The following is a 23,830-nucleotide window of genomic DNA, read 5'->3' on the forward strand; positions in this document are numbered from 1 at the left end:
ACCCCTCACCTTCCCCTCTGTCTGGGCAGGCTCCATCTGTGGTTCCTTGTTTTGTATGTACCCACCACCTTCCCCTCCGTCTGTGCAGGCTCCATCTGTGGTTCCTTGTTTTGTATGTACCCCTCACCTTCCCCTCTGTTTGGGTGGGGTCCATCTGTGGTTCCTCATTCTGTATTTACCTCTAACCTTCCCCTCTGTCTGGGCAGGCTCCATCTGTGGTTCCTTGTTTTGTATGTACCCCTCACCTTCCCCTCCTTCTGTGCAGGCTCCATCTGTGGTTCCTTGTTTTGTATGTACCCCTCACCTTCCTCTCTGTTTGGGTGGGGTCCATCTGTGGTTCCTCATTCTGTATTTACCTCTAAGCTTCCCCTCTGTCTGGGGAGGCTCCATCTGTGGTTCCTTATTTTGTATGTACCCCTCACTTTCCCCTCTGTCTGGGCAGGGTCCATCTATGGTTGCTAATTTCTACTACTCAACAAGCACCTCCGATGCCCCTTTGCATAACTGACTCTGCGGAGGACTGGCCTAGAACTGCTGTATGACAACCTACAGGGACCATGATTTCTTCAACACTATAACTAAAAACAGTAAGGAAAAAACATTGAATAGGAAAAGGTAGGATAGTCTTTAATTCCTTTCTCATTCATTGGCAAATCTGCTGAAACATAATCTGCATTGATTTATCTATATCATTACAAGAGGGGATATGTAGTGCTTCCTATTATGTTATAGGTGTGGGCAGAAAGTGTTGTGGAGAAGCAGCTGTTCCAACAATGGGGCTTAGTCTCTAATCCAGACTTACACTGCTCATAAAGACGAGCCTCTCCGGCCTCCCCGAATCAATAACTCCCAGCTGCTCTGTGGTTAAACACACTCGCACTAAATCAAAGCCGTAGAGGTGCCATATATATCAATAATTCCACCGCTTTATGATTGTGTGCTAACAATAAGGTGTTATTGATTGCTTGTCTCAATGTAAAGAGGATGTGCTGCCCAAGTGCTGGTAAATATCGGGTGTTGTTAATAGGCTACAATATTGCATCTCCCTCCCATATGTATAAATACAAAAATACAGAGAAGGAATGTTCTGGGCACACAATAAGTTATACCCTCATACTGTACTGTCTAAGGGAATCAATATGGCACCTCCCTCCTCCCATATGTATAAATACAAATATAAAGAGAAGGAATGTTCTTGGCACACAATAAGCTATACCCTCATACTGTACTGTCTAAGGGAATCAATATGGCACCTCCCTCCTCCCATATGTATAAATACAAATATATAGAGAAGGAATGTTCTTGGCACACAATAAGCTATACCCTCATACTGTACTGTCTAAGGCAGGGATCCCCAACCTTTTGAACCCGTGAGCAACATTCAGAAGTAAAAGGAGTTGAGGAGCAACACTAGCATGAAAAATGTTCTTGGGGTGTCAAATAAGTGCTGTGAATTCACATATAAGCACCTGCTTTGAGGCCACTGGGAGCAACATCCAAGGGGTTGGAGAGCATTGTGTTGCTCACGAGCTACTGGTTGGGGATCACTGGTCTAAGGGAATCAATATGGCACCTCCTCCTCCCATATGTATAAATACAAAAATACAGAGAAGGAATGTTCTGGGCACACAATAAGCTATACCCTCATACTGTACTGTCTAAGGGAATCAATATGGCACCTCCCTCCCAAATACAAATATACAGAGAATGAATGTTCTGGGCAGACAATAAGCTATTCCCTCATACTGTACTGTCTAAGGGAATCAATATGGCACCTCACTCCTCCCATATGTATAAATACAAATATACAGAGAAGGAATGTTCTGGGCACACAATAAGCTATACCCTCCTACTGTACTGTCTAAGGGAATCAATATGGCACCTCCTCCTCCCATATGTATAAATACAAATATACAGAGAAGGAATGTTTTGGGCACACAATAAGCTATACCCTCATACTGTACTGTCTAAGGGAGTCAATATGGCACCTCCCTCCTCCCATATGTATAAATACAGATATACAGAGAAGGAATGTTCTGGGCACACAATAAGATATACCCTCATACTGTACTGTCTAAGGGAGTCAATATGGCACCTCCCTCCTCCCATATGTATAAATACAAATATACAGAGAAGGAATGTTCTGGGCACACAATAAGCTATATCCTCATACTGTACTGTCTAAGGGAATCAATATGGCACCTCCCTCCTCCCATATGTATAAATACAAATATACAGAGAAGGAATGTTCTGGGCACACAATAAGCTATACCCTCATACTGTACTGTCTAAGGGAATCAATATGGCACCTCCCTCCTCCCATATGTATAAATACAAATATACAGAGAAGGAATGTTCTGGGCACACAATAAGCTATACCCTCATATTGTACTCTCCTGTGATTGACAGTTGTACAAAGGAAGCCGACCCCGTGGTCATGGGGGGCGGGGGAAAAGGGCCCGGACCGCAGGGTCTGTTTCCTCTATGGTGTTCAAGAGGCGCCATCCAAAAATTCTTCTGGTTGGGGGGCCTGACACTCTCTTGTCTCAGCCCTGGTTTCGGTTAGCCGAAAGAAAAAACAATAAATATTTTAGCAGCATTAATATGTGTCGCGTCATGGAGAAACAGAGAAAAATATTTAATAGTTTGTGGTGTTTTTGCTTAGTGGCATCAGCTTTGAAGCAGCGTCACTCACTCCCATATAAGTGTCATGGGGAGAACAGAAAATCACTTTCACAGTAGGAAGCCAAATGATTTTTATTTCAGATAAAGGAAAAGCAATAAGGAACCGGCGTCTGCCTCTTTGCCTGGTTATGTGAATGTTTTACTGAAGGGGATCTGTATAGGATGCCATTACTACTGCTTTATGGCAGCTGAGATTCTAGCTATCTGTATAACAGAACATTCTGTCCCAGTGGCTGCACAGATCCTATCTGATCCCCATTGTAAGCAGCAGTCCTGTCCTGCTTTATGGCAGCTGAGATTCTAGCTATCTGTATAACAGAGCATTCTGTCCCAGTGGCTGCACAGATCCTATCTGATCCCCATTGTAAGCAGCAGTCCTGTCCTGCTTTATGGCAGCTGAGATTCTAGCTATCTGTATAACAGAACATTCTGTCCCAGTGGCTGCACAGATCCTATCTGATCCCCATTGTAAGCAGCAGCCCTGTCCTGCTTTATGGCAGCTGAGATTCTAGCTATCTGTATAACAGAACATTCTGTCCCAGTGGCTGCACAGATCCTATCTGATCCCCATTGTAAGCAGCAGTCCTGTCCTGCTTTATGGCAGCTGAGATTCTAGCTATCTGTATAACAGAGCATTCTGTCCCAGTGACTGCACAGATCCTATCTGATCCCCATTGTAAGCAGCAGTCCTGTCCTGCTTTATGGCAGCTGAGATTCTAGCTATCTGTATAACAGAGCATTCTGTCCCAGTGACTGCACAGATCCTATCTGATCCCCATTGTAAGCAGCAGTCCTGTCCTGCTTTATGGCAGCTGAGATTCTAGCTAGCTGTATAACAGAGCATTCTGTCCCAGTGACTGCACAGATCCTATCTGATCCCCATTGTAAGCAGCAGTCCTGTCCTGCTTTATGGCAAGCTGAGATTCTAGTATCTGTAATAAGCGAGAGCATTCTGTCCAGTGGACTGCACAGATCCTATCTGATTCCCCATTTGTAAGCCAGGCCAGTCCTGTCCCTGTTTATGGCAGCTGAGATTCTAGCTGAGCTGTATAACAGAGCATTCTTGTCCCAGTGACTGCAACAGATCCTATCTGATCCCCATTGTAAGCAGCCAGTCCTGTCCTGCTTTATGGAGCTTGAGATTCTAGCTATCTGTATAACAGAACATTCTTTCCCATGACTGCACAGATCCTATCTGATCCCCATTGTAAGCCAGCAGTCCTGTCCTGGCTTTATTGGCAGCTGGATTCTAGCTATCTTGTATAACAGAGCATTCTGTCCCAGTGACTGCACAGATCCTATCTGATCCCCATTGTAAGCAGCAGTCCTGTCCTGCTTTATGGCAGCTGAGATTCTAGCTATCTGTATAACAGAACATTCTGTCCCAGTGACTGCACAGATCCTATCTGATCCCCATTGTAAGCAGCAGTCCTGTCCTGCTTTATGGCAGCTGAGATTCTAGCTATCTGTATAACAGAGCATTCTGTCCCAGTGGCAGCACATATTCTTATTTCAGTCAGGTCAGGTCAGTACAATATTCAAATTGATATGAATTTTTAAAATGTACAGAAAGGGAATAACTACATAAAATATCTTACCCAAACTGATCCGTAGGTGCCACAGTACAGTACTTTTCAACTGGTGTGAAGAACATCAGCTTCTGGTTAAAATTTCATGATGATTTCCCATAACCGTAATTTATTTCCATATTTATCAGTTACATTAGAGATAAGAGGATGCTGACATGCTGGCGAGTCTGGAGTAGAACAGTCTGAGCAAGTGGTAAAGTCTCACTCTCCATGGGACCTATAGCATAATTATTTTAAACTTTGGGAATATTACATTTCTCCTGTAGAAAGGACGTATCAGTGAGGGCTCACTGGGCCCCTATATCTCCTGGGCACCCTGAGTCTGCTTCTTCTATAGCTATGCCCCTCATCATCCTTACAGGCAGTAAGTTATGATATTTACCCCAATCAGAAGACGCACCCATATTTCAGACACATAATTGAGCCTTTACACCTCAGCTCATTTACTATTTGTACAGGCAGAAAGGCAGTGACAGAGCAGCTCCTAACTCTATGATGTACCGAGCAATAAGAAATGGAATGAATTATTCATTTATTCAAGTTTGGGATTTTAATGCAGAGCACGGAGTTAATGAGCCTCTTCACTTGCTACAAATCGGTGCCAATTACACAATCTGTAATATTTTAAACCCCCAATGCATATAGGTTAAGCAACCACAGATGAACCCTGCCCAGACAGAAGGGAAGGTGAGGGGTACATACAGAATGAGGAACCACAGATGAACCCTGCCCAGACAGAAGGGAAGGTGAGGGGTACATACAGAATGAGGAACCACAGATGGACCCTGGCCAGACAGAGGGGAAGGTGAGGGGTACATACAGAATGAGGAACCACAGATGGAGCCTGCACAGAAAGAGGGGAAGGTGAGGGCTACATACAGTATGAGGAACCACAGATGGACCCTGGCCAGACAGAGGGGAACGTGAAGGTCACATACAGTACGAGGAACCACAGATGGACCCTATCCAGACAAGAGGGGAACGTGAAGGTCACATACAGTACGAGAAACCACAGATGGAAGGAACAGAGGAACTCTAGCGTCTATATGGTAAATATGGACCTGACCGGTATATTATGGCTGCCCCACTGGCACTTATTTATTGGTGGTGGTGGTGGTATTATTGGGGGTTTATTGAAGGTGTCAGTGATGAGATCTGTGTGACTCCCTTACAGATAAGAGGTGCAATTGAACATATAGAATGTTGTGGGTTGTGTTAACTCAATGACTGCTGGCAATTTCCAAGAAAATCAATGACAGAGGCAGATTATAATTCCATTGGCAGCCTCGCCCCATACGCCTGGCAAAACTATTCCATTTCCTTTGTCCCAGTGCCTGTATCTAGTGGCTGCCACATACAGGATCAAACAGAGAAAGGGGAAATAAGGATGTGTGCCTTTGTTGGCCCAAGTCTCAGAAACCCACAGCATGTCATGTAAAGAAAAGAGACAGCCAATGAATTAATGTCTGTGCCCCCAGGAGATAACGCTGCAGTGTTCTGACTTTTATCTGTGCACACATTACATATCCGACTCCCCTGACACTTATAACTACAGAAGAAAGGGAAGGTGCCTGTCTGTGCAATACCCAACCACCACCCGCCTTTTTGCTTCAAAGTGTTAGTCTCTGTGTGATGTTAAAGGGAAACTTTTCCTACAAAAGCAGTTGGATGTATTCATTTAAATGTAAAACAATATGGCACCTCCCTCCTCCCATATGTATAAATACAAATATACAGAGAAGGAATGTTCTGGGCACACAATAAGCTATACCCTCATACTGTACTGTCTAAGGGAATCAATATGGCACCTCCTCCCATATGTATAAATACAAATATACAGAGAAGGAATGTTCTGGGCACACAATAAGCTATACCCACATACTGTACTGTCTAAGGGAATCAATATGGCACCTCCTCCCATATGTATAAATACAAATATACAGAGAAGGAATGTTCTGGGCACACAATAAGCTATACCCTCATACTGTACTGTCTAAGGGAATCAATATGGCACCTCCCTCCTCCCATATGTATAAATACAAATATACAGAGAAAGAATGTTCTGGGCATACAATAAGCTATACCCCTCATGCCTCATTTCAAGAGATCACACACTGACACAACACAATTAAAGGAGTAATCCATTAGAAATCAGGGAGAAGTGCCAGCGCTTATCAGATACTCCCACAAACAGGGCTTGTTTACTGGCAGAGAAGTATTTCCCTAGAACATTCTGCAATTAGAATATTAACTGATACATCCACATTCCACATGCCGCAAGTCCTGGAAGCCTGTAGGCCCCAGCAACCACAAAATCAATGTTATGTTAGAGCAGGGTATAAGAGTAGAGACAGGGCAGGAGTACGGCCCATCAGCCTAGATATTATGGGGCAGAAACACATGGATTTAGGCTCCCCTTTAAATTAAATTTCAGTATGATGTACAGAGTGATATCCTGAGACAATTTGCTATTGGTTTTCATTTTTTATTATTTGTCGTTTTTGACTTATTTAGCTTTTTATTCAGCAACTCTTCGGTTTGTAATTTCAGCATTCTGGTTGCTAGGGTCCTTTACCCCAGCAACCATTCATTTGTTTGAAGAAGAGGCTGATATATGAATGGGAGAGGCCTGAATAGAAAGACGAGTAATAAAAAGTAGCAATAACAATACATTTGTAGCCTTTTTTAGATGGGGCCCTTGTTTGAAAGCTGGAAAGAAGAAGGCGGTGAATAATTGAAAAGCTTTACAAAAAAAAAAAAAGATAAATGAAGGCCAATTGAAAAGTTGCTTAAAATTTGCCATTTAATAACAGACTAGAAGTTAACTTAAAGGTGAACCACCACTTTAACTGTTGCTTCTTCTGGCAGGTGCCAATATGTACAGGTATGGGACCTGTTATACAGAATGCTTGGGACCTAGGGTGTTCCGGATAATGGTAATTCATACCTTGAGAAAATCATATAAACACAAAATAAACCCAATAGGCTGGTTTTGCTTCCAATAAGGATTCATTATATCTCAGTTGGGATCAAGTACAAGCTACTGTTTTATTATTACAGGTATGGGACCTGTTATCCAGAATGCTTGGGACCTGGGGTTTTCCGGATAATGGTAATTCATACCTTGAGAAAATCATGTAAACACAAAATAAACCCAATAGGCTGGTTTTGCTTCCAATAAGGATTCATTATATCTCAGTTGGGATCAAGTACAAGCTACTGTTTTATTATTACAGGTATGGGACCTGTTATCCAGAATGCTTGGGACCTGGGGTTTTCCGGATAATGGATCTTTCCGTAATTTGGTTCTTCATACCTTAAGTCTACTAGAAAATCACATAAACATTAAATAAACCCAATAGGCTGGTTTTGCTTCCAATAAGGATTAATTATATTTTAGTTGAGATCAAGTTCAAGCAACTGTTTTATTATTACAGGTAGGGGACCTGTTATCCAGAATGCTTGGGACCTGGGGATTTCCTGGTAATGGATCTTTCTGTAATTTGGATCTTCATACCTTAAGTCTACTAGAAAATGATGTAAATATTAAATAAAGCCAATAGGCTGATTTTGCTTCCAATAAGCATTAATTATATCTTAGTTGGGATCAAGTACAAGCTACTGTTTTATTACAACAGGTATGGAACCTGTTATCCAGAATGCTTGGGACCTGGGGTTTTCAGATAACTGATCTTTCTGTAATTTGGATCTTCATACCTTAAGTCTACTAGAAAATCATGTAAACATTAAATAAACCCAATAGGCTGAATTTGCTTCCACTAAGGAGTAATTATATCTTATTTTTAAAAATGTAGGTTTTTTGGATAAAATGGAGTCTATGAGAGCCATTCCGTTATTTAGAAACTTTCTGGATAACGGATCCAATACCTGTACCACTAAACGAACTTAGAGCAGCAGACTGCAGAGATGACATTGGCATGGGAATAAAGACACCACATTTACAAATCCCCATATTGTTGCAACATTTCAGTGCAGCTTCTGCGTAACTAAAACTCCCTGCATTTCCCAGCTCTATGGCTCTCAGCATTCCAGCCAACCATGGGCACAAACATGGCTGCCCCCAGCACTATCTGAGATTTGTACGGAGGTGCAGTTAAAGGCACCGGGTGGGGAGCAGCTTCTGTGCATGATAACATGACAGTTGCTTGGCGATGACAGACGGGCTGTTTGGGTGGAGGCGCTTGGCTCTATTGCTCATGAAAATAAGGTTTAATTGCAGCAAATCTCAGCTTTGTACAGGCACCGGGCAAGGATCCAGCAGCACCTATTGGACCCCATGCAGTCCCCTTCAGAAGCATTCCCACAATATGGAATCTTACCCATGCCTCGTAAAGACGGGGCTTTATCAGCTTTATCAACTGTTGCCTATCCGACAGCCCCATAGCAACCAATCAGTTATTGCTTGATACCATTTCACACGTGCAAACAGCCTGATGGGTAAGTAGGAGGGGCCTGCAATTATACTGTAGGGGGCCCCATTAATGGGGAGGCCCAGTAGCAACACAATTTTTCAAAGCAGGGGCTTTCTATTCCATTTCTAGACTCAAAGATTCAGGTGACGGCCTAGCGAGGGGGTGCTGGGAGTTGCAGCTTAGCCAAGACGTCATTCTTTTCCTGGCAGAGAGTGGGTGAATGAAAAACCCAAGCAGTGTCTCCCTGTGCACAAGAGACTGATAAAACAGCCCCCTCCCTCTCTGCAACGAGTTGCACCCAGCACCCGAACTGAAGCTCAGCACTACTGCAATGCAGCACCTTCACTGCTCTGCACCGGCACATCCCACAGGCCTTGCACACACAATACTGATCATCACATGACAGGGGAATGAATGAGTCAGGGGATTTAACCCTGCACATGCCAGCAATAGAAATAGCTTTGTCATTACAAGGGACTAACATTAGGGTCAGATTATAAATGTCATCTATCAGCCTCTTGTTGCTTAAATTAAACCCTTGCTATATTCTATTTGCGCTAAGATAGGTGGCTAATAAATTCAATTTGAGCTTGTCCAGACACCTGTTTGGCAAGAAAAGAACTAGGGTACATATATCTGCCCAGAACATTCCTTCTCTGTATATTTGTATTTATACATATGGAATGAGGGAGGTGCCATATTGATTCCCTTAGACAGTACAGTATGAGGATATAGCTTATTGTGTGCCCAGAACATTCCTTCTCTGTATATTTGTATTTATACATATGGGAGGAGGGAGGTGCCATATTGATTCCCTTAGACAGTACAGTATGAGGATATAGCTTGTGTGCCCAGAACATTCCTTCTCTGTATATTTGTATTTATACATATGGGAGGAGGGAGGTGCCATATTGATTCCCTTAGACAGTACAGTATGAGGGTATAGCTTATTGTGTGCCCAGAACATTCCTTCTCTGTATATTTGTATTTATACATATGGGAGGAGGGAGGTGCCATATTGATTCCCTTAGACCAGTGATCCCCAACCAGTAGCTCGCGAGCAACATGTTGCTCCCCAACCCCTTGGATGTTGCTCTCAGTGGCCTCAAAGCAGGTGCTTATTTTTGAATTCCAGGCTTGGAGGCAAGTTTTGGTTGTATAGAAACCAGCTGTACTGCCAAATGGAGCCTCCTGTGGGCTGCCAGTCCACATAATGGGCTAATAATACCCAATCACAGCCCTTATTTGTCACCTCCCAGGAACATTTTTCATGCCTGTGTTGCTCCCCAACTCTTTTTACATCTGAATGTTGCTCAAGGGTGAAAAAGGTTGGGGACCTCTGCCTTAGACAGTACAGTATGAGGGTATAGCTTATTGTGTGCCCAGAACATTCCTTTCCTGTATAATTGACTACAACTAACTCTCGTATGCATGAAGGTATATTCTGTGCACGTTAATACTTATAACCTAAATACAAGAATACAAAGGCAAAGTAAACCTAGCTTTTTCACAAAATTTAGTAAAGCAAATACAATTTTTTATTCACAAAAAAAAAAATAAAGTGTAGACTTGCAACTTAAAAAGTAACAGCACCCTGCTCACTGCTTCTAGGTGCTGGCCTTCTACAGTAATGAACAGTTTCAGGAGTCGTTGCATATCAGGCAACAGGGAAGTAAAGTGTTAAAGTCACTGTCATACCCTACTGTATTTGCTAAGCCACACTCTTACTGCCCAACACGCCCATCTGCTTATGAAGAAGTTTAACATATAACGGGGATGAAAAGAATTTGTGGGCACAGAGCCAACACTCCCATGAACCTCTGTGAGGTGCAATGGCCTTTAATTCTGATAAATATATAAATGATTAGCCCCTATAAGGTGTTAAAGGAGAAGGAAAGGTTTAAAACTAAGTAAGCTTTATCAGAAAGGTCTATATAAATACACCAGTAAACCCTCAAACTAATGCTGCTCTGTCCTCTGTCAAAAGAAACACAGCATTTCTTTCCTTCTATTGTGTACTCATGGGCTTCTGTATCAGACTTCCTGTTTTCAGCTTAAACCTCCTTGCCCTGGGCATGAGCATGCTCAGTTTGCTCCTCTGACATCACTTCCTCCCTGAGTCTCTCTCTGCTCACTTATAGCTCTGGGCTCGGATTACAGCAGGGAGGGAGAGAGGAGCAAACTGAGCATGCTCAAGCCCTAGCCCTGGAGGTTTAAGCTGAAAACAGGAAGTCTGATACAGAAGCCTATGAGTACACAATAGAAGCAAAGAAATGCTGCGTTTCTTTTAGGTATGCACTGAATCCACTATTTTGGATTAGGCCGAAACCCCCAATCCTTTGTGAAAGATTCGGCCAAATACCGAACTGAATCCTAATTTGCATATGCAAATTAGGGGCGGGAAGGGGAAAACACGTAATTTCCTCTCCCCGGTTTCGGCCGGGCAGAAGGATACGGCCGAATCTGAATCCTGCTGAAAAAGCCAGAATCCTGAACTGAATCCTGGATTCGGTGCATGCCAAGTTTCTAGAGGACTCAGAGCAGCATTACTTTGAGGGTTTACTGGTGTATTTATATAGACCTTTCTGATAAAGCTTACTTTTTGCCTTTCCAGCAGCCAATCAAGATGAGGCCATAGCTTTTCTGTCTATAAATGTTAGGGGCAATAATATTTAAAATGGTTAAAAAAAAATATATATATTCCCCCTCAAAGTCTTCTGTATTATTAGCAAACACAAAATGATCTGTAAATCAGAAGAGCTCGGATAGTTTAATGAAGGAGGCTGGTCAGAGAAGAGGAGCACGTACGGGCCCTTTAAATGGGAAATAGACTAGGCCACGCCCACCAGCCTCAGTTTACTATTGCCCAGGGTAGCACATGGTTATTGAGGGAAGCCATGTTTGTTTAGGGTTCTACTACTGGAGACAGAGCGGCCAAGGTAGGACTGAAGGAAGCACTGCACACAATAGAGATCTGTCCTTTCCCCACCTGTGTCTGTCCATCTGTCCAGCAGCAACAATAACCATGTCCCATATGGTGGGGTGTGCGGCACTTTACAATAATTACCTCTATAACATTTCCTATATTCCTATTTATATATATATATATATGTGTGTGTGTGAGAGATCGTATAGTCTCTCCCCTATAAAATCAAAAGGAATATTTACATATGAAAGTAACCTCCAGCAGGTGGAACCATAATAAAAGTTGGGATCCAACAGGGAACGTAGGATATAGTAAAGTAGCTCATTAGTTCCTATGGAATATGGAATCTGGAGGCACAAGCTGTGGCTCCTCTTTGCACCATCGCTGGGCACTAAATGTCCAGGAGTTCATTTAGGGCTACCACGTCCTAATGTGTATGGTACAAAGGGAAAATAAAAATGGAGGCGCATTCGTTTGAAGGTGGGGATATTAAGCCAGGAGAATAATTGTCTTAGTTGTAATAGGAAAAGAAAGGGAAAGTGTACCAGTCTGACCCGCATTTTTTTTTTTTTTGTCGTTGGTAGAAAATAAATTAAAAGTCGTTTGGGTTGGTCCGTCCTCACGCAGTGCTCTCCCAGTCTGACCGGGGCTCCGAGGAGCCGTTCACCACCTTCTTCACTTTCTTCACTCCTTCCGTTGCGCCTGTGGTCGTCACTCTGTGGGTTTAAAAATGAGAGAATTAGAGAAAAAAACAAAAACAGGTTGATGGGGTACAGGTATGGGATCTGTTATCTGGAAACCCGTTATCCAGAAAGAGTCTATGGGAGAGGCCGTCTCCCATAGACTGCATTTTATCCCAAATTTTTAAAAACATATTTCCTTTTTCTGTGTAATAATAAAACAGTAACTTGTACTTGATCCCAACTAAGATATAATTAATCCTTATTGGAAGCAAAACCAGCCTATTGGGTTTATTTAATGTTACATGATTTTCTAGCAGACTTAAGGTATAATATAACTGTAGAATTAATCCTTATTGGAAACCTTGTTTTATTTAGTAATAGGGAACACAGAATCAAGCATCTTAGGACCCATGATGGTACAGGTATGGCATCCGTTTCCTGGAAACCCATTATCTAGAAAGCTCTGAATTAAGGAAAGGCTGTCTCTCATAGACTCCATTTTATTCAAATAATCCAAATTTTAAAAAATTATTTCCTTTTTCTCTGTAATAATAAAACAATAACTTGTACAGGTATGGGACCTGTTATCCAGAATGCTCGGGACCTGGGGTTTTCCGGATAACGGATCTTTCCATAATTTCTTCATGCCTTAAATCTACTAGAAATTCATTTAAACATTAAATAAATCCAATAGGCTGGTTTTGCTTCCAATAAGGAGTAATTATATCTTAGTTGGGATCAAGTACAAGCTACTGTTTTATTATTACAGAGAAAAAGGAAATAATTTTAAAAAATTTGGATTATTTGGATATAATGGAGTCTATGGGAGACAGCCATTCCGTAATTCGGAGCTTTCTGAATATCGGGTTTCCGGATAAGGGATCCTATACCTGTACGTGATCCCAACTAAGATATAATTAATCCTTATTGGAAACAAAACCAGCCTATTGGCTTTATTTAATGTTTATATGATTTTCTAGTAGACTTAAGGTATAAAGATCCAAATTACAGAAAGAATCCCTTATTGAGAAAACCCCATGTCCCGAGCATTCTGGATAACAGGTCCTATACCTGTATATTGCACAGTTACACATTGCAGGTATGGGACCGGTTATCCAAAATACTCGGGACCTGGGGTTTTCCGGATAATGGATCTTTCCGTAATTTGGTTCTTCATACCTTAAGTCTACTAGAAAATCACTTAACATGAAAAACCCAATAGGCTGGTTTTGTTTCCAATAAGGATTAATTATATCTTAGTTGGGATCAAGTACAAGCGACTGTTTTATTATTACAGGAATGAGACCAGTTATCCAGAATGCTCAGGAACTGGGGTCTTCCAGATAAAGGATCATTCCGTAATTTGGATCTTCATACCTTAAGTCTACTAGAAAATCACATAAACATTAAATAAACCCAATAGGCTGGTTTTGTTTCCAATAAGGATTAATTATATCTTAGTTGGGATCAAGTACAAGCTACTGTTTTATGATTACACAGAAAAAGGAAATATGTTTTGAAAAATTTAGATTCATTGGATAAAATGGAGAGACGGCCTTTCGGTAATTCGTAGCTTTACGGATAACGGATCCCAACCAGATTGCTGAAACGACAGAGTTGCTGAATAAAAAGCTAAATAAGTCAAAAACCACAAATAATAAAAAATGAAAACCAATTGCAAATTGTCTCTCTCTACTCTCTCTCCATCATACTAAAAGTTTAGTTAAAGGGCTACAACCCCTTTAGCGCTTTACAAGAGACATCAGGGGACCGTCGGAGGAAAATTTATATAAAGAAGAGAAAAAAAAAATCACGGACCTATCACAAAAATGATATTTTCCACTGAGGTGCCTAAATATTTAAACGTAGATGAGCGGATGTTACTAGAGAATATCCCATCTTGGAGAAATGTTTACTTTCCCATCTGTCTGTTAGATTCACGGAGTGAAAAAAAAGCCCATTGTTCTGGTAGGAGAAAGCACAGGGACAAGTGGGAGGGGGGTATCCATATTAATTATTGAGAATTGGCTGCAGTCAGTGTATACATACACGCAAACACCACGGGCCCATCTACAGGGAACAGATTGTACACAAACACTCACCAAAGCCGACTGATTGTACAGAAAACAGTTAGGGCTATAGCACATTTTCTCTGTCTCTGCTCCATGGCCCTTATATTGACTTGATATTGGGGTCGGCTGCCCCCTACCCTTTCCATTAGACACTGAAACCCAAATTAGATAGATAGATAGAAGATAGATAGATAGATAGATAGATAGATAGATAGATAGATAGATAGATAGATAGATAGATAGACACACACACACACGGGATCCGTTATCTTGAAACCCGGTATCCGGAAAGCTCTCCCGTAGACTCCATTTTATCCAGTTAATTCAAATTTTAAAAATGATTTCCATTTTCCGTGTTATAATAATAAAACAGTAGCTTGTACTTGATCCCAACTAAGATGTAATTAATCCTTATTGGAAGCAAAACCAGCCTATTGGGTTTATTTAATGTTTATATGATTTTCTAGTAGACTTAAGGTACGAAGAACCAAATTACGGAGAGTTCCATTATCCGGAAACCCCCAGGTCCTAAACTTTCTGGATAACAGGTCCCATACCAGTACTTGATCCCAACTAAGATATAATGAATCCTTATTGGAAGCAAAACCAGCCTATTGGGTTTATTTAATGTTTACATGATTTTCTAGTAGACTTAAGGTACGAAGAACCAAATTACGGAAAGTTCCATTATCCGGAAACCCCCAGGTCCTGAGCTTTCTGGATAACAGGTCCCATACCAGTACTTGATCCCAACTAAGATATAATTAATCCTTATTGGAAGCAAAACCAGCCTATTGGGTTTATTTAATGTTTGCATGATTTTCTAGTAGACTTAAGGTATGAAAACCCAAATTACAAAAAGATCCATTACCTGGAAAACCCCAGGTCCCGAGCATTCTGGATAACAGGGTGTGGGTGTGTGTGTGTGTGTGTGTGGGGGGGTGTGGGGGTGTGGGGGTGTGTGGGTGTGTGGGTGTGTGTGTGTGTGTGTGTGTGTGTGTGTGTGTGTGTGTGTGTGGGTGGGTGTGTGGGTGTGTGGGGGTGTGTGGGTGTGTGGGTGTGTGGGTGTGTGGGTGTGTGTGTGTGTGTGAAATAAAAAGCAGTGTTGTAATTGGCAGTTCCAGTTTCCAAAGCAGTATTTTTATCTAGGATTCTACAGCATAGCAGGGTCTCTTTATTCTTGGTAAGGGGATATATCTTCGAGTTTTTACCCAATCCGCGATAAACGTTTACATTTGATTAATCAGTGTGTTCTAGATGAACTGTGACTCTCCGCTGTGATACGAACGAGTTCAATAGAACACCATGATACACAAGAGCCATGAATATCCAGTAAATGATATCATCCTTACAAACGGTGCTTAGTGATGTCATCGGGTGTAAGCGGAGCTTAGTGATATCATTTCTGTCACATGACTCACTGAAACTTGTGTTTTATATATAATAAATAAAATACCCCCAGTTGCAAAAATATGAGGATATTAGAAGTCACCTCGGAGTTCCTTGGCTTCGTACTTTTATATGGTCATGAAACTCCTCGGTAACTTTATTCACTATATATTAGGGATGCATCAAATCCAGGATTCGGTTTGGGATTCGTCCAGGATTCTGACTTTTTCAGCAGAATTCGGATTACCCCAAATCCTTCTGCCCGGCTGAACCAACTCCTAATTTGCATATGCAAATTAGGGGCAGGGAAGGAAATCGCGTGACTTTTTGTCACAAAACAAGAAAGTAAAAAAATAGCTCCCCTTTCCATCCCTAATTTGCATATGCAAATTGGGATTCGGTTCGGTATTCAGCCAAATCTTTCGCGAAGGATTCGGGGGTTCGGCCGAATCCAAAATAGTGGATTCAGTGCATCCCTACTATATATACAAACTCAGACAATACAAAGTGCAATTTATCAGGTTATTGATAATAAAAGTAAATTCCCAGGTTTATTTAAATTCGGGTTGCACCGAATCCACTATTTTGGATTCAGCCGAAGCCACGAATCCTTCGCGAAAGTTTCGGCCGAACATCGAACCGAATCCGAATTTGCATATGTAAATTAGGGGTGGGAGGGGGAAAACATTTTTTACTTCCTTGTTTTGTGACAAAAAGTCACGTGATTTCCCTCCCCGTCCCTAATTTGCATATGCAAATTAGGAATCTGATACGGTTCGGCCGGGCAGAAGGATTTGGCCGAATCTGAATCCTGCTGAAAAAGGCCAAATCCTGGACTCGGTGCATCCTTAATTTAAAGATATTAGATATTTTTATGGTGAACAGTTAACATAGGATAGGATCAGTTATCCGGAAATCCATTATCCAGAAAGATCCAGGACATCTCCGATAAACATTATAATGAAGTAATTCAAATTTTTGAAAACGATTTCCTTTTTCTCGGTAATAATACAGATAATAAGAGATAATAAACAACTAAATACAATAAATATACTTTGCAGTTTAAAATAGCACTAACAACCCCCCTGTAAATAAAACGATTTACATAAATTCTTGCTCCTGGCCAGGTAGGCCCCGGCTGGAAGCCAGAATTTTATATCGGTAAATTGTTTTATTTACAGGGGGTGGGTTCTTAGTACTATTTTATAAGAGGAACTCTATATATCATAATATAGGACAGTGTTTATTAGATGGTAATTGTGGGACGGCTAAACTACGGTTCCATTTTCACAGGACTCACATTTTCATTTCCCTTTCATTTGACTTGAGATGTGACCGGTTTATTGTCCCAGGCTCGGTAAACGAGTTTATTTCTTAGAACCATAAATAAATGGACTTTACAACGGTTATTTATTGCAATCCCTACATGAGTAAATATCTTGACAAATGGGAATACAATTTTGCTTCAGTAACCTGCCATCGTAAATCCAGCTGATTTTATTTCATTTTCACTTTAGTATGTTATAGAATGACCAATTATAAGCAACTTTTCAATTGGTCTTAATTACTTTTTTTTTTCAATAGTTTTTGAATTATTTGACTATTTTTTGGGCTCTTTCATTTAAATGGGGGTCGCAGTCCCCAGCAGCCAAAACAATTATTGCTCTTTGAGGCTACAATTTGTTACTTTTTATAATGTATAATGGTTCTATTCAGATACAGGACGATTCATATTTCGGTCACTTATTTTCGGTTGCTAAGTTTATTAGGACCCTAGCAACTAGACAGCTGCTGAAACTCCAAAGTGGAGAGAGCTGCCGAACGAAAAGTGAAGCAATTAAAAAATACAAAGAAAAGGAAGACCAATTGCAAATTGTCTCAGAATATCACTCTCTACATCATACTAAAAGTTATCTCAAAGGTGAACAACTCCTTGTGATATGAAGTTTACACCGAGAGGCACATTTATCAAGGGTCGAATTCGAGTTTTTTTTAATTAGAATTGAATTTTTGGGTTGATTCTATTCATTCGATTTTATTAATAAATTTTGATTGGTCGAATTTTGAATTCATGTGACTTTTTTCTTTTTTAAAAAACCCATAAACTCGAAATTCGACCAATCTAAATTTATTAATAAAATCGGATGAATAGAATCAACCTGAAAACTCAAATCGAATTCAATTTGAATTAAAAAAAAAAACTCAAATGTCAGAAAGGCTGCAAACAACTCATAATTGATCCCTGGACGCCTCCCATGATCAATCTCGAAAATCGAATTCGAATTCTTTTAAAAAAACAATCCCTAGTCGAATTTGACAGCATCGACTGATAAATCTGCCCCATAGTGTTCCCAATGCATATGGTATCCCACAGTGTATCAGAAAAGACACTGTTAAAGGGGTTGTTCCCTGTTAAATTAATTTTTAGTATGATGAGACAATTTGCAATTGATTTACATTTTATATTACGTGTTTTTTGAGTTATTTTGCTTTTTATTCAGCAGTTTGCAATTTCAATAGTTGCTAGGGTGCAAATTACCCTAGCAACCATGCATTGATTCGAATAAGAGACTGGAATATGAATCGGAGAGGTCTGAGGAAAAATAGAGGAAAAAACTAGCAATAATTTAGCTTTACAAAGCATTTTTTTTAGATGAGGTCAGTGACCCCCCCATTTGAAAGCTGGAAAGAGTCAGAAGGCGCAAATAAAAAAAGTATAAAAAAAAAAAAATTTGATGGTTGCCTAGAAATAGCCATTCTTTAACATACTAAAATGGCACATTTATTAAAAAAAATTGAATATGTAAAACTTGGGTGAATTTTACTAACCCGAAAACTCAAATCGAATTCCACCGAACTCAATTCGACTTTTAGGCTACAAACATCTCCAAATTGGACGCTGGATGTTTCCCATTGACTTATACATGAATTCGGCAGGTTTTAGGTGGCGAATAGTCTAATTCGAATTCTTAAAGTGCCAGAGTACGATCAATTTTGAAAATCTATTTCTTTTAAAAAACTCGAATCGAGTTTAGATAATTCCCTAGTTGAATGAGAGTATTGACCATAAAAAATTTTTTTCTATTCGACCCTTAATAAATCTGCCCCTAAAACTTAACTTAAAGGTGAACCACCACTTTTAATATTGGACAACACAACACCTCTATATTTCTACTCACACTGCTTCCATTTCCAGGTCGTCCTCGTCGTCATCCTGAGAAAGCTGCAGATACGGGTTATCAGACGCTGGGCGGAACTTATAGCCGGTCAGTACGAAGAATATGAGCGTGGCCACTTCGTCCAAGAGCTGGAGGTGATAACCCAACAGTCACATTAATACTGATCAGCAATGCGGCATCATGTAGAGTCCGGCTATTTACATGTATGTACAATTACCTGGTACATCCACTTCCACTTGAAGGGGATGGCAAACCTGATGAACATGGCGATGATTCGGGTGAAGTAAATGAAGCAAACAATCTGGAGGCAAGAGAAAAGTAAAGGGGGTGCGTTAAGAGATGTCGTTCTAGAATGACCGAGTCTAAGCAACTTTTCAGTTGGTCTTCATTTTTTTTGTTTTATAGTTTCTTTCTAACATTGAAATGGGGGTCATCGTCCAATGACATAACTAGATGATACTGGGACCCACAGCAAATTTGTTTTAGGCAGGGATGCACTCAATCCAGGATTCGGTTCAGGATTTGGCCAGGATTCTGCCTTTTTTATCAGGATTCGGATGAATACCAAACTGAATCCAAATCCTAATTTGCATAAGCAAATTAGGGGTGGGAGGGAAATCGCGTGACTTTTTGTCACAAAACAAGGAAGCAAAAAAAATGTTTTCCTATTCCCATATGCAAATTAGGATTCAGATTTGGTTCTCGGCTGAATCTTTCACAAAGGATCTGGGGGTTCGGCCGGATCCAAAATAATGCATTTGTTGCATCCCTAGTTTTAGGGCGCCCATCATATCCAGAGGTTTACCCATATACTTGCTCATTAATTAGGGCCTTGTGGGGACCCCTATCCTACCAGGGCCCCCCTGCAGCTGCAGGGTCTGTAGTTACGCCCTATCACTGTCCCCAGAACCCGACCGTGGAAATATATTGGATTTCATGATAAGGTAAGTCACAACTAGAGTCCTTTTTATCAGTCATTATTGTTTGGGAAGCTGCAGGCAAATTAGGGGACCCTGGGGCTGACGTTGCAAAGGGCAGGTGCAGAGTGATGGCATCATTCTTGGCAAAGAAAAGGGGGTGCATTAAAGCACCTATACAGTAAGGTGATGGAAAAGAGCACCAAAAACATGTAAAGACCATTAGAGCAGACAGTGGAGTGCAAGCTCTTTGCCTACCTAACAAAAGTGCTGCATAGAGTACAGTGTGAATGTGAGGTGCAAGCCTAACGGGACTCCCCAACAGAGTCACCAAAACATAATAGACGTCCAAAAAATAAGAATTGCACACTTAAAGAAAAAGTCAATACATTTTTATTCTATACAAAGGTTAAAATATTGGTGCAACGCGTTTCAACCGATTAAGGTCTTCATCAGGGGCAAAATACAAAAATACAATAAGGGGAAAAAAAGGGTATAAAAAAAGAAAAAGGCAGGTCTTTTTTTCCCTTATTGTATTTTCCCCAAAGAAGACCTTAATCTGTTGAAATACGCTGGGCCAATAGGCCAATATTTTAACCTTTGCATGGAATAAAAATGTATTAACTTTTTCTTTAAGTGTGCAATCCTCATTTTTTTTTGGATGCCTGTCAGAGAGCCACTTGCCATCTTAAGTGAAGCACATGACAGAGGATCCGAGATTAATCTGGCTGAGAGGAATTTATGGCACCACTTTATAGATTGCTGTGTGAGCTGCTGCTTATTATGGCTGATTTCAAGCACCCTGTCCTCACTGTAATAGATCAGTGCAGTGCAATTACTGCACCGGCCAATGGCCTATCAGTCTGACTGCTCTCAATTAGCCGGGGACAGTGGGACTGGATGGACGGAGGGACAGAACCGGGCCAATGCTGGCCGGCTGATTAATGATAATGTTTCTTACTGTACAAGGGCAAACAGACTCTAGACAGAAGAGTTAAAAGGGTTAGTTCACCTTTAAGTATATCAAGTGCCACATTTCTAATTCATGCGAGTTTTTTTAACAAGTGTATTAAAATGACCTGAAACCTCAAATAAAATTAGAATTCAATTCGAATTCGATCAAACTCAATTCGAATTCAATCAAACTCAATTCGAGTTTTTTTAAAAAAACTCGAATCGAGTTTGGATAACTCCCTAGTCGGATTTGACAGTTTTGACCATAAAAAAAAAAACCTTAATAAACCTGCCCCCTAATAGGTTATAGAATGTCTTATTCTAAGCAACTTTTCAATTGGCCTTCATTTTTTCCTTTTTTGTAGCTTTCAAATAGGGGGTCACTGACCCCCATCTAAAAAACAAAGGTCCTGTAAGGCTACACATGTATTGGTAGATTTTATTTACTCATCCTTCTGTTCATGTCCTCTTCTATTCATATTCCAGTCTCTTATTCAAAGCAATGCATGGTTGCTAGGGTAATTTGGACCCAAGCAACAAGATTGCAAACCGGAGAGGTGCTGAATAAAAAGCTAAATAACCCAAAACCCACAAATAATAAAAAATTAAATCAATTTCAAATTGTCTCAGAATATCACTCACTACATCATACTGAAAATTAATTTAAAGGTGAATAACCCCTTTAACTTTGATTTAATTATCTACTGCAGTAAATCAGCCCTCTTAGGTCCCTCTCTGGACACACACAGCTTGACCTATGACTAGTCAGTTACTGGAAAATGACTGCGGCCACAGTCTACTTAAATCAATATTAAAATGAATATGTAATGCATGTGCCCTCTAGTGTGTAAAAAGGAGGGGTCCTCCCTTAAAGGAAGAGAAAAAGATTAAAGTGGGGGGGGGGACTTACCATGACGTAGTAATGTTTGAAGAGCTTGAGCTTTGCCAAGTTGATGGCGGCTGTGGAAACCAAACCAAATAAAAGTTTCAGAAGGACAGAACAGGCCGGGATTTGGAGAGAGAGAGAAAGATTAGAGGGCTGGGATTTTGAGAGAGAGAGAGCTGGGATTTGGAGAGAGAGAGAGAGAGAGAGAGAGAGAGCTGGGACTTGGAGAGAGAGAGATTAGAGGGCCAGTATTTGGAGAGAGATTAGAGGGCCAGTATTTGGAGAGAGATTAAAGGGCCGGTATTTCGAGAGGGCCCGGATTTGGATCGAGTGACGGGATCTGGGCAGAGAATAGGCTACTGTCATACTAGAATATTTCTCTCCCTGGCTCTATAATCTCATTTCTTGCTCTCAAAGTCTACTGCCACACAAGGCTGATTTTTGGCCTGCAGATAAACACAGACCAAGAGTCATCCCTATGCTTTGCTCAGTCTATCCTTGTATTGCATTGGCCCTGGTACAGGCATACGGAGTGGATTTTGGTGACAAAGTGCATACCGGTACATACTCTGGGTGCAGAAACAGCGAGAATCAAGATTATAAAGACAGGAGCCAAGGATTGAGATTAGAGAGCCAGGAGCCAGTGGGGAATACAACAGTTAGGAGCAAGAGATGAGATTGGAAATCCAGGAGCCAGAGAAGGATTAGAGGAAAGCAGGGCTAAATGAGATATTACACAAACCAGAAGCCGGTGAGAGAGTTTAGATTGGGAGAGCCTTGGGTGGGAGAATGGAAACAAACAATTTTTCACCGGGCTGAAAAAGTGAACATGATCCGTGCATATTATTGTAAGATTGGATAGTGTATACATACTGGCTGCTGCGCTACTTCCTCTGTCCTGTCTACTGCTCTCATAGCTCACCACAAGAGCTGACAATAATGAGCCAGACAAGGGGATACAGGGGGTAAAGCTGTGGGCAAATTGCTAAATTCAGATGCTACCCCTTGGTGCAGGAGTCCTACACCCACGGGCATGGTCTCATTAAACAGGCTTTGAAGTGGTTTCCTAAAGACATAAAAGCAGCTGCAGTAGATCAGACGAGATGCTGTCCCTGTGCTGGGATCCCCTCTATGTTTATCTTAGCCCCGGAGCTCACATCAATTTCCTGCGTGTTAGCACAGTGCCCTGCACACTCTATACAACCTAAATATAGACTTTTTAGCCTTTAACTGCTCCCTGCCTTTGCACAATCGCTGCAGATTATTTCAGAAAGAAAGCGGAGTTTGTTGCAAATAAATGGATTTAGCGCCCTTCGCTTGCCCTTCCTGAAAAAAACCTCATACATTTTTCAGGGCAATATTCTATAAATGGCAGTCCCTAATAAAAAAAGTCTAGTCATGCTTATAAATAACAGTTAATATGTCCTGTATGATTTCCCTTCCTTATACAGAGAGGGTATAGCCTACTGTCTGCCCAGAACATTCCTTCTCTGTATATTTGTATTAATACATATGGGAGGGAGGTGCCATATTGTTTCCCTTAGACAGTACAGTATGAGGGTATAACTTATTGTGTGCCCAGAACATTCCTTCTCTGTATATTTGTATTTATACATATGGGAGGAGGGAGGTGCCATATTGTTTCCCTTAGACGGTACAGTATGAGGGTATAGCTTATTGTGTGCCCAGAACATTCCTTCTCTGTATATTTGTATTCATATATATGGGAGGAGGAGGTGCCATATAGATTCCCTTAGACAGTACAGTATGAGGGTATAACTTATTGTGTGCCCAGAACATTCCTTCTCTAAATGTTTGAATTTATACATATGAATAAAATCACTCGACCTTCAACCTTGCGCCTTTATATGGGCATTAAATGCCTATAACCTTATATTTTACATGATACTTTTATACAGCATATATAATTCCCTACATAAACACACACAGAGAAGCTTCCATGTTGCTTGTATATAGAGAAACAGGAAAGCGTGAGTGTGAAGTTTACTGTATGATTAAAATGTTCCATAAGCTCTGACTCAGCGAATGCATTCTCCATAAAACAAAAACAGCGGGTCTGGCAGTTTATCGACCCATTCGTGACCAAAGACGCACCG

The 23,830-nt window shown here is 40.9% G+C and overlaps 1 protein-coding gene across 1 annotated transcript in view; it reads right to left on the reverse strand.

Annotated features, from left to right (window-relative positions):
- Window positions 1–10,222: 10,222 nt before the first annotated feature.
- The window catches only part of gpr107.L (G protein-coupled receptor 107 L homeolog), a 41,862-nt gene continuing 28,254 nt past the window's right edge, over window positions 10,223–23,830 (reverse strand). Inside the window, exons 15-18 of the mRNA XM_018241386.2 lie at window positions 21,738–21,787; window positions 19,174–19,257; window positions 18,957–19,084; window positions 10,223–12,349 (exon numbers count right to left, since the gene is read on the reverse strand). Coding sequence (XP_018096875.1) covers window positions 12,253–12,349; window positions 18,957–19,084; window positions 19,174–19,257; window positions 21,738–21,787 — 359 coding nt within the window. The 3' untranslated portion in view covers window positions 10,223–12,252. The remainder of the gene's footprint in view (window positions 12,350–18,956; window positions 19,085–19,173; window positions 19,258–21,737; window positions 21,788–23,830) is intronic.

The sequence above is a fragment of the Xenopus laevis genome, chromosome 8L (genome assembly GCF_017654675.1).
Source record: "Xenopus laevis strain J_2021 chromosome 8L, Xenopus_laevis_v10.1, whole genome shotgun sequence".
Classification (NCBI taxonomy): Eukaryota; Metazoa; Chordata; class Amphibia; order Anura; family Pipidae; genus Xenopus; species Xenopus laevis.